The sequence below is a fragment of the Merops nubicus genome, unplaced genomic scaffold (assembly GCF_000691845.1).
Source record: "Merops nubicus isolate BGI_N331 unplaced genomic scaffold, ASM69184v1 scaffold9710, whole genome shotgun sequence".
Classification (NCBI taxonomy): domain Eukaryota; kingdom Metazoa; phylum Chordata; class Aves; order Coraciiformes; family Meropidae; genus Merops; species Merops nubicus.
In genome coordinates this window covers 78,283-90,075 of record NW_008583535.1, presented here as the reverse complement: position 1 = coordinate 90,075, position 11,793 = coordinate 78,283, and the positions used below count along the sequence as shown (strand labels likewise).

General features: G+C 39.1%; 1 protein-coding gene across 1 annotated transcript in view; it reads left to right on the top strand.

The window, feature by feature from the left end:
* Nucleotides 1–3,382: 3,382 nt before the first annotated feature.
* The window catches only part of LOC103773745 (A disintegrin and metalloproteinase with thrombospondin motifs 6-like), a gene marked incomplete at its 3' end in the record, with an annotated part of 81,313 nt that continues 72,902 nt past the window's right edge, over nucleotides 3,383–11,793 (top strand). The window contains exons 1-2 of the mRNA XM_008941126.1: nucleotides 3,383–3,479; nucleotides 4,260–4,624. Coding sequence (XP_008939374.1) covers nucleotides 3,383–3,479; nucleotides 4,260–4,624 — 462 coding nt within the window. The remainder of the gene's footprint in view (nucleotides 3,480–4,259; nucleotides 4,625–11,793) is intronic.

The window sequence follows — 11,793 nt, the reverse complement described above, 5'->3', positions numbered from 1 at the left end:
GGTGTCGTCCGGCGCTGCGGCCGCCAGCTGTTTCGGAACCACGGCTGATAGCGGGACACCTCGTCGCCGCAGCCCAGCGCGCCAGAGCTTGACGGTTCTGCGGTGGACTCCCCTGGGGAGATGGCCCCGGGAGCCGTAGGGGACGTCGCAGGCCCCAGGGGAGGTGATGCTCTTACCATCTCTCTTAGGGTCTCTTGGCAGCTTGCCTATCCTAAAACTTAAGCTACGTTCAGTTTAAGCGGCGCTGTAGTTGCCCAAGGCAGCTCTGCTTGGATGGAGTCGTCCATGATGACTGGTCTGAGCAGTTTGGCTAGTCACCTCCCCGTAATCCAGCTTTTGCCCCAAAGTCTTCCAGTATGTGTTTATTGCCTTTTTTCTCCTCATTGAGTTTCACTTGGTAGGTCACTTGTCTTGTGGTGCTCATGGCAGCAGGGACAGGACTGCCACTGTTGCCATCAGTGCCTCTACACAAACGCCAGTGCTGAGCACCTGCTTTATCGTGAGCATTCTAGGTTTTGAAAATTTTTTTGTGCTTTGCTGCTTGGCAGAGTTCTTAAAATTAGGCAAGAGCTGTGGTTTTAGGTAGTGGTTCAGGACATTGAGTCACACCTGCCCTTAATGGTGGGTGAATGTGTAGTTCAGCCACAAGACAGAGGAAACACTTCTTACTCTAATGTCAGTGTTGATCGAATGTGTCGTCTTGACAACAATCAAAAGTGGAATGCTGAATTGAGGAAGATGGAAAGAAAAAAGTACAGACAGTGGGACTCTTCATGGTTTTTACCAAGCTTAATACTGGAAGTACTGTACCTCGAGTTACCCAAGTGTTTTATCCTTCACATCCATTACTACTACTTAGTTTCAGAGCACTAATACAGCCATCGGTGGTCTGCTTGTATTAATACTCAAGCTGGCTATAACATTTCTGGAAAGGAGGTTAAGGATTATTCTGAAGCTTCCAGAAAACTTAATGTGAAAGGAGATTTTTCTTGTGTGAAGCTTGGAATGAGTGAGATCCTTTCATGTGGACCCCTGCAAGGACACTAGGTGTGGGTGGCTGTTGGACACTATTGACTGTAACGCCCATCATGTGGGCTATTGGTATCCGACTAATGGACACTGTAGTTTCTGTCCACTATTCTGAAGCAACATAACTGCTTAGGTACTGTACTTTCAGGAGATCTTGATGTTAGGGTAACTTGCTGTCAGACTAACAGGCTGAGCATGAGCTCCTCGTGATTTTTTGGCTAAGTATAAGCTGCGAGGCAATGTTACCTCTATATATGGCAGTAATGAGCCATTACTGGACTACAGTGTCCAGTTCTAGTGTCTGTGCATTAAAAAAATGATGCTGACAATTTGGAAATGGTTCAGAAAAAAGCTGCAGAAGTATTTAGACATCTGGAGACAGATTGTACAGAGTGAGGTAAATTAAATGGGTTGAGCTGCTTATCAGATTCTGATACAAGCACCAAGAGGTACTTGTATCAGATTGTAACTATCCATGTAAGGAGAAGAAAGCAGCTCATTAACAGGCAAGGGTGCAGGCATTAACAGGCATTCAGTGACAGGAATTTGAAATTGGATGTTCTCAGATAAGAAACAAGGTGCATTATTTAGTGTACTAATGTAGCTGGAAAGAAGAGCTGATTCTGTCTCTTTTAAACTTGTAAAAGTCTAAAAGCTCTAACTAAATATTAGCTAGGAAATAAAGGTTTTATGTGGAAGGCTAGACCTGAGATTTTATTAATATGCTTTGAGACCTCAATGAATGTGAATGGCAAATCCTTATGGTTCTCCAGAAAAAACAAAATACTGCTAAGCCAAAGATATGCTTGCAAAGTATCTTATTAAATCTGTGTGTGCTCTTAGGAAGTAGGTATTGGAATGATCAAATCAACCTCCTTTACACAGTAATAATTAGATAAGTTTCCAGTTGGCAAAGATGTTCCCTAATATTCACTGTTGATGTTAGTAAACAGGATTTGCATGGGGTTTTTTTTTAGATAATATGCCACAGCTCTTCTAACTTCACAAATAATCTGCTGGATGCAGCCGAATGACTGAATGAATGTTGTGAATCATTCCCTGAATTTTCAAAAGGCAGATTTATCTTGTGTGTGTGTAAGTGATGCTGTATGCTTTTGGAAATTTGTTTTTAAACAGACTTCTCTTCTTAGGTGTTGTGTTTCTGTATTGTCTGCACAGGTGTGGTGCAAGTGCTTAAGAGAACTGATTATTACCAGCTGACACAACACATTGTTTGGTATCCCATGATACTGGACTGTTAGTTGACTGTGTAGATCTTCTGTATAATCCCTGGCTGCAGTTTTAAATTGCTAGAGCAATTTTAGCATTACTACAAAGATCTTTTAAATGGGGAGCAAAAAAAAGGTCAGGTAGCCTCTTACTTGTTCAATCCCATGACCTGGAAAGTGAAAATAAAAATTATATTCTACTACAGCAAATTTTAGTTAAGATACATTTAAAACATTTTAAACAACAAATATTTTAAAAATGAAAATGTGTATGATGAATGGCTTTAGATACTGAAATTTGTTCTTTGGTATTAGAATATACAGCATTCCCATTTAAGTGAATGAGAAGTCTGCCTGCAAAAGCAGAACCCAGGCACAAGCAATAACAGAATACATGCTGCAGAAAGATCAGATAAGTGTACTCTGGATTCTTGCCCAGGCTCTTCTTTTGTCTACCAGTGTATTGGATCTAGCTATTCACTGCTGAAATCCATGAGTGAATAGCATTGATTATAGCTGTTACAAGTCTGAACACAGTATCTGAGAAACAAGAATCATAATTTTATGAATCTTTTTGCCCATTTAATGTGAAGTTGCTATATGTATCTTGAGCCATATGGATCTGCTCTTCAAGGTTAATGGTAATGCATAATTTTTGTAGGACTGTGACCTTGGACCATAAAAGTGATAATTTTTGATAATGATAATGGTTGAATATTATTCTGAAATGTTACACTACATAGTGTAGTTTACTATGATGGCTTAGTGTTTTGCAGTATAGATCTGTTTTAGTAGAAAGAATTTGCCTTGACTAATTTTCTTTTGCTTTTCAGGAAAAGAAATGGAACAAGTTCAGTAACTGTCGAGTCTAACATCTTACTGATATCTTGAGGAATCTTACAAATGCTTATTCTGAAGTGAGAAAATGACTGCAGATGTAGAAGAAGGTGCAGGTTGTTGGAACAGAATACCTGTTAAAAAGTGGCACATCCAGTAGTTAATTTGGAAGTTGTATAAAATAAATATACCTGTTATGGTACGGTTCTGGAGTGGAGCTAACTCTATAGCACACACGTAGCTCTGAAAGGAGGAAAAAAAAAAAGAACTTTCTGTTTTTCTGAATTATGGAAATTTTTTGGAAGACGTGGACGTGGATTTTGAGCCTAGTTATGGTTTCATCGGAATTTCACAGTGACAACAGGCTTTCATATAGTTCTCAAGGTAGGAGACCAAGCTCTGTAGCAGACAAGAAGCATCTATTTCTGCATTGCGTTTGGGTAGTATTGTCTGTACAGCAGTTATATAATTCATGAGATCATATGGGCTCTGCTTTTAGCGTTATCATGATTCATTGTCATGGAAGTTTAAATACAGCAAATTTGATTAATTTTTAAAATTTCTGTTTGCTTTTAACTGTAGGAACGCCTTGCAAATTATATCTAGTAAAATGTTGTACTTAGTAATAGTTTAGAGACCTGCCATAACAACATTAATATGTTTTTAGACTAGAAAGTAGTGATGTAGCCTTTCTTTGATCCATTAATATTTACAGATTTTTAATGAAATGAAGAGCCTTGTACATGTTTTTACAATAATGCTTTACATTACTACTGCTGTTATTCTTGCAGGTGAATCTAATAGCTTTTGTCTTTGAAAGGAATCACTGGGAAGCATGTGTTCTTGTTAGGTTAGAATTTTGCCCCAAATGTTGATGTATTTTGGACAAATAGGAAAAGATAAGTAGTTAAAAACTTCTTTTATTTCCAGTGACATCAAGTTAGTAGGAAACTGAACACATTTTCTTGACTTAAAAATAAATAAAACAATGTTTTGTTTTATTTACTAATATGCTACATTGTGCGTTTACCTGCAAATTATTGTTACTCATGAGGGTGCTTAGCCAAATATGGTTTATGTTTATACTGCTACTTGTTGTTTCCTCTTATATTTTCTTCTTTTCTATGCCCACTCCCTGGACTGTCTTACCTTGTGATTACAAAGAGGAATTCCTGTCTTACCTTGAACACTACCAACTAACAATCCCAATAAGGGTTGATCAAAATGGAGCCTTCCTCAGCTTTACTGTGAAAAATGCTAAACCCTCAAGGAGGAGGAGGAGCACAGACCCTTATGACCAAGAACTGGCAGCATCTAAATTATTTTTTAAACTTTCTGCCTATGGCAAGCACTTTCATTTAAACCTGACTCTCAACACAGATTTGGTGTCCAGACATTTTACAGTAGAATACTGGGGGAGAGATGGACCGCAATGGAAACACGATTTTTTAGACCACTGTCATTACACAGGATATTTGCAAGACCAACACAGTACAACTAAAGTGGCCTTAAGCAACTGCAATGGTCTGGTAAGTGCATGTTACATGTTCTAGAATAATTGTGTCCTTGTCCTCTGTAAGCTACAGGAAAGGCACTTAATTGGCTTATCTTTCAGTTTTTTGGGTCCCTGGGGGAAGCAAGCAGACAGGAAGGTGTGGAAAACCCCGAAGACCTGATCGGAGTCCTGGGGAAAAGTAGTCATTAGTTTTTCCAAGCTTAATTCTAAGTATTATGAACCAATTCTGTAGTCCTTTAGCAGGCAACATTTTCAATTTACACAGTGCCTGCACTAGGGCTGCGAGATTTGGTGTGTGCTGAGGTCCCTACGAGGTATAAAAATGTTGCAAACTCAAGGAGCGGGAGTAGTAGGAAACAGTGCATCCTTCAGGATGCCAAATCTCTCCACATTGATTGAAGTGAACACCCACTTGTTGTCTTTGAGAATTTGGGTTTAGAAAATTTGAGTAGATGACAGGGAAGAGGAATTGCTTGGTGTAGAAGTCAGCATTGCTATAAATTCAAAGAGTGAAAAGGAAAGTAGGCCCTTTGCAAGTACCAGCATCAGAAAGTAATTTTTTACCTTTTGTAGAAATGCCTTGTTTATAATTTTTAAACAGTTGCATTTAAAAGTGGGATTAGAAATTCTCATATTTCATTCACATCTTTTATTTTACTGTTGATCTCTTGATCATGTGCTGGTAGTACTTGCATGGACAAAAAGCTTCTTTTATTCCCAGCAGAAATTAGAAAACAAACACACAAAAAAACCCCACCCAAAACAGACTATTGAGTTACAAATCATTAAAATAAAAGGGCAGGACTAGTAAATTTGAAATTAAGAGCCAGTAATTTCTCTAGTAAAAATATATGTATATATTACGATTATTAATTGTGGTTTTAATTAGAATGGAACACTGGTCAGACTTCTTCTTAGGAACAGACAGATTTAACGAATTGCTAAGGGAAAGAAAGATTACACAAACTTGCTGAACTAATTCCCATTTATTCTTGGAAGTGCTGTTGAATAACGCAACTTGAGATGTTATTTACAAAGAAACGCCAAGTGCTTCAGACCTAGATATGTTGCATTACCCTCAGCTACTTGTCATATCCCTGATACACAGACCAGGTTAACATTTTGGATTACTCTTGTGGAAAAAGAATTTGATGGGGATTTCCATGGCTAAGTGAACACTTTTAAAAAAAGAAGTAGCTAAAATGGTGTCCATTGAATGTGGTATTAGAGTTTAGTTCATGCAGACTTGTAGTGGATAGGTCTGAATTCAGTACAATTTTCACTAGTTTTGCAGTTTCCATGTAATAACTTTTTTTTGGTCATAGTTATGTAGGCTGTTAAACTGCTGTGCTCAACCGTTTTGCTTTTGGGTTCTTTTCAGATAAAAGCACTATGGACACCACATCCCCACTTTCAGGACTGATTTCTTTAAAAGAGGCTGCATGCCTCTCTATATCCAGAGTTTCTGCCAGTTGAAGCATAAACTGGTTGGCCCCCTTGGAGCCTGCAGTCAGTGCCATGGTGCTCTCATTTCAGTTCCTCTCTGACCTTGGCCAAGGACTGAGCCAGTCTCTTGCCTTAGCTGACTCTTTCGGTTTCCTTTCATGTCAGGAAAACGAGTGAGATGGAACAGGAGAAAGTTGATGTTTTCTCAACAGCTTTGCCCATCTCTTGGTCCTCACACACTTATTTTCTTTGAAGAGTTTAGTAGCATGGAAGGTCTCATGGTGAAGCAGAATTCTTTTTTTGCTTCTGTACCTGATGTCCTGAAGTGCCATCTGGCATGCCCATTGCTGTGTGTTTCCCCTCTGCCCTCGGTGCTGCTGTTCAGCGGGAGCGGAGCTGCTTGTCGTGGGGTTCTGGGTGCCAGTACGTTAACATAGTGTTTGCAAGTTAACTTTAGTGTCAAGTGCTTTCCAGTTAAATTGTCACCTTCAGTGCTTTTGGTTGCTGTCTGTTCTTACGTATATTTCTGTTGTGGTATTAAGGCAGCCTTAAGCCAGGCTCTGGCCACACCACGACTGGCGCTTTTGATTTCGTCATGCTCCTGCTGTTTATTTGGGACTGCAAGTGTCATGTGTCCATTGCTCCCGCCATGCTCCAGAAGCATTCACAAGGGGTGGCACAAGACTTTCTCAGAGAGGCAGGAACCCTGCAGAGGGTTACAGTATCATCCTTTACTGTACAGAAACACCTTGATCATCCAGTGTTGGCAGGGCCTTCCAGAGCACTGAGTTTGGGAGGTACCACTCCATTGAAATAAATCTATCACAGAGTTATTTTTAAGTGACGATTCCTACTAATGGATATTTTTTAATACAGCTGCTGGTTAGAACACGTTTAATAGGACAATTGGCAGTCAATATTGAAGACAATTTTACTTGTATTAGAATTTGTAATAGTTCAGAGTATGTTGTGTTTAAGGCATTAGTTGTATTTTGCAGTCTGACTGTTAGTCTGTAAGAGACTTCCAGTCACATTCTGCATAGTCCTTGGTTCACATCTGTCTCAAACTCGGCAAAGTTTTATTCTAAAACAAGTAGTAATCTTTTGACAGTATTGCTCACAAGCAAAATTTTAAGAATTCCTTTTATTCCACTTGTCCTGCTAGGCTTTAGTATTGCCAAATAAGTGATCTTTTTTTTCCCTTAGTGAATGTTTTGAGTTGTTCTGTTCATTCAGGGTGGTCAGGTAAGACTATGACCTAATTAACATGTCATATGACTTTGAAGAACCCTTGTAGTTCATGAGATGAGTTCTAGTGCAAGGAGGGCTTTTTCTTCAGTTTCATTACAATAAAATTGACAAGCAGTCAGTTCATTTCCTTGAGACTGTTTCCTGTTTCAGCCTCTCCCTCTATATTTCTCATTACCAAGTGCCCCAGAATTACAGACTGCTACTTACTGAAGTTTCATTCCAGCAGTTTCCATCTGCTGGGCCCTGTTTATGCTATAAATTGTCTGAAGTTATGAGGAAAGCTCTATAATCCAGTGAGCAGTTGTGAGGAAATTGAAGGTCTTGTCTGGCAGGCTTTTTGGCTTCCAAACTCATATTTACTTTAGTGGATGTTACATTTGTGGATGGATTGCAGGTTTGGCCTTCTTGTGAAAGAGCCTGCAATAAGCAGCATTTTGGGGCCTTTGGATGTTGGGTGAAAGGCAGCAAGGCTGAGTCATTGCCTAAGCTGAGTATGTCATACTGAAGAAAAGAAGAAACAGTGGTGAACTGACCGAAGAGAGAAGAACTTCACCTCAGGGGAAAGAAGTTAGTCTAATTCTGAGAGGAGCAAGCCTTAAAAGAAGAAGTATTTTGGTGCTTGTAGTAGAGTCAAGCAGAAACCAACTTTTTGCATTCTGACCCACCTCTGTCCTCTACCAGGTGTCAAGCTGTCTTGAGTGCTCAAATTTTCTACAGCTGTCAAGGTTTAGGGTCAGAGCCATCACCTAGACCTACAACAGATTCTCCCTGTTAACCCCTCTCCCTTCCCAAAGGGGAAGAGAAAGGGAATAAGGGAGAAAGGCTTGTGGATTAGAATAGAACTAAGTCTGCTTTGAAGAAAACGATAATAAAATGGAATATATACCAATATATACAAAACCAGTATCAAATCCAGCTCCTCTGATGGCAGTTCATCACCGTCACTCGTGATGCTGGAGAGCAGGCCCTGGGGAATAAGTCCCAGGCTGGACTCAGTGGCAGATGGCAACTGGTTACAGGAGCTGGATTCTGGAACTCAGTTCAGGAACACACATCAGGAGTGATGTCAGAATGGACAGAGTCCTCCTCCAATGCTAGCCATTGAAGAAGAGAGCTTTACCCTTGTCATCCCTCAGCTTTACTCTAAATATGAGGGATATGGGATCAAACACCTTGTTGGTCAGTTTAGGGTCACCTGTCCTGTCTGCTCCTCCCTCCAAGTGCAGCTTTTACTTTCTGCCCCCTTGGAGTGGTACACAGGGTTTAGCAGTGACCTTGGTCTGCACACCAGTCCTTGATGGTAACGCTAAACACGGAGTGTTATCACTGCTAGGAGCAGACACTGTTTGTGAAAATCTGCTGTGAACTTCAGAAAGTGCAGTTAGAAGAGACTGAGCTGAAAAGTAAAGTCACTGAACAGAATTAGTCCTGTTCTAACTCAAACCAGGACAACAGTAGTGGATTTTCTCATTTTGGGCTCAGAAAGCTCAGCAGTGGGAAGTATTTTAGAATGTTCAGAAAGTGATTATTATTAGGAAAATATATGAGAGTTTAAATCTAATTTTCAGGCAGCTGTGGTTCCAAGGAAATGTTTAATGTAAAAGTATTCCCATGTATTTCCATGGCATGTGAAGTTCCATGCACTGGGTAACATTTGTGCTGGGTAGCACAGATGTCTTCATCCAAACAGAAATGATTAAGAGAGCATAAGAAGTAGACTGTGGCTAAAAGCATGACCTAACTTGGTTAAAGGAGGTATTATTTTGCTGGAAGACTTCATGTTTGTTTCATGTATTCCTAAACTCATGTATGTGTAAATTATTCATATTCTTAAATTAGCTCATTTGAAAGCTGTTTCTACCATAAAGAATGCATCTACTTTTAGAGGTTTTAGATTCCATGTAGTATGTTATTTTTGAATAATATGTAAAGTAATATCTGATTTATAAAATAATTTATGAAGACCAGAAGTAATAGTGAAAAGGATTTAGGGTTCTAGATCACTGTCTTTAGAGTTCTCATTACATACTGGCGTTCTGAATACATAGTACTGTGTATTTGCAGTATAGACTTAGTATTCAGAAAATGACATCCAAAGTATCCCTGTCCTAATTTTAAGGTGTCTTGTTAGAATCCATGGTGTACTGTCTCAAGCCAGATCACCTTGTTTTTCATCTTTAAGAGCACAGTAAGCCAATGCAATCTTCTTACTTAGTCAGAAAACCACACTGAAGTGTATAGTCAGCTGTAGACACACTGAACAACACTGAACAAATTTTCAGAAGTTTCCATTACTACTGCTTTATATTAAAAATGGATGAAGGATAAAGCCTAGGAGAGTTCAAGGCACAGAGAAATTGTAAACCAGCAGTTTTGTGTGGAAAAAAGATGTGCTTACTTGTCCTCCGTATTTCAGTTTGCTTCTGCAACTGGTGGCCATCCCGCTTCTGAAGGAGGTTAAGGGCCCAGGTGGACAGCCTGACAGAACAAGATTCATTTTCACATATTCAGGGCAACTCTATGTGGATTCATAGATTTGTCTGAGCATGTGAAATTGTTGGATCCAGACCTTATATATGTCAGCAGGAGTTGCCAGTCTCTAGTGGGATTGAATAACGCAAGGACCTCAAACAGTCTGTGTTAGATAATAATCTTGGGAATGTTACTTGAAGTAAGCTACTTGGGTTACTTCAAGCTTGTTTCTTAACTTCCTGGTATTTTTGTCAAAACCTTTTACTGGTTATTCTCATGTCTTAATGATATTTCTTATGCTTTGGAGTGGAAGTTTAATTTACAAACTGTTTAAATAAAAGAGCAAAACTTAAATAATTTTAATACTTTGAAAGGGCATTATTTCAGTCTTCTTTTTCAGCTGAATTTTTTTGCTTAAGTAGTAGAGTATAAGCCAGAAACATGGTTTAGAGTGTAGGTTTGGATACAATAGCGTAATTCCTACTATTTATTAATCAGGCATTACTGAATGCATATACTATGGAAGTACCTCTAGCCACATGAATTTTCTTAGAAAAAATTTCTAATTTTTCTTGTTTTTCGAACCCTAACTTTCTGAGAAAATTCATGTGGTTAGAGATACTTCCATTGAATATGCATTCAGTATATGTATATGTCGGTTGTCACTGACATGAGTACTTTTTATGTACAGAATTCAGAATGCTTCTTAAAAATGAGTCACCGTGATTCAAGACCACTTGCCTCAATTTAATATTGGTTTTGTTTGCAAGCAAAATTAGTATGTTTAAAATATTGCGTGTATGCTAGACTTAGGTGAAGGGCATATTCAAGGCAAGTGTGTTTCCAGCATTTATCAAATCACTAGCCACAGCAGCTGACAGTATGCATGTCCTGACTACCTGGTGGTAGCTTAAAATTTATTTGCAGTTTCTCAACTAAATGTTACTTAGATCTCTCTTGTCTTAAACTGCCATAGTGCTTGGGGAGATCTGGTCAGATGTGGACTAGGCATAGGACAAGTTAGTGATGCTCTCATAACCTTTTTCATGCTCGTAGCTGAAGGAACTGTCATTATCATTTGCAGACATTCATAATAGTGTTTCCGTATTTGCTCCTGCAAATAGGCAATTTTTATAGAGAATTAATGCTGCAATTAAGTGTTGTTTATGGTGTCAGAATTGACTCCCTCCCACTGAGGTCACCTCACTGCTTGAACTATCAGTTTCAGTATTTGATACAAGTGTTTCATTCATGCTTAGACTTGTTAACCTGTCTGGACTTAAGTACAGACATGAAGAATATACGCTCTGGAGTAATGAGATTTAGGTTAAGACCTGCTCTGTTGCAGAGGCAGAACCACAGGTTGGATGATACCTCTGTCTCCTCAGGCTTGGCATGATGCAGACAGCCTGATGGTGTTGGCCAGAACTGCTCTGCAGCACTCTCTTCCTGTGGGAACATAATACCAGGACTTATAATGGCTCAGGATTCACTTGAACCCAGATGTCTGAACTCCAGGCTGGATGCAGTCCAGACTGTCAAGGTTGTTTCTGCACATCTGGCAAACCCAGTTACAATTTGGTTTATATTTTCAAATACTATTTAAGCAGCAGTGTACCAGTAAATGATTTATTTTCTAGTAAAATCTTAGACTGCAAGTAACAAGAAGGCATTGTGAGAGGAATTTGATACCAGCATCTTCCAGGTGAATATAGACCCTGATGATACCTTCTTGAGCAAATAGAGTTAATAATAAAAAATACCAATGAACAGGAACATTTTCTGCTATTGTCACTATGTAAGGAATGTGTATTTGAAAGCTGAAAGTGTGTTCAAATATATATTTAAAATTTTTATGGTAAGGGTTATATTTGGAAAACACTTCTGCTGTGTTACAGAGGATTTTTATTTTGTAAGTCTTATGTTGTTACTGCAATCTGATTATTCCAGGAGTGAAGAACAGCAGGTGTTTGATGTAGAAAGCAGCAGGGTGCGAGCTTTGACTGGGAATAT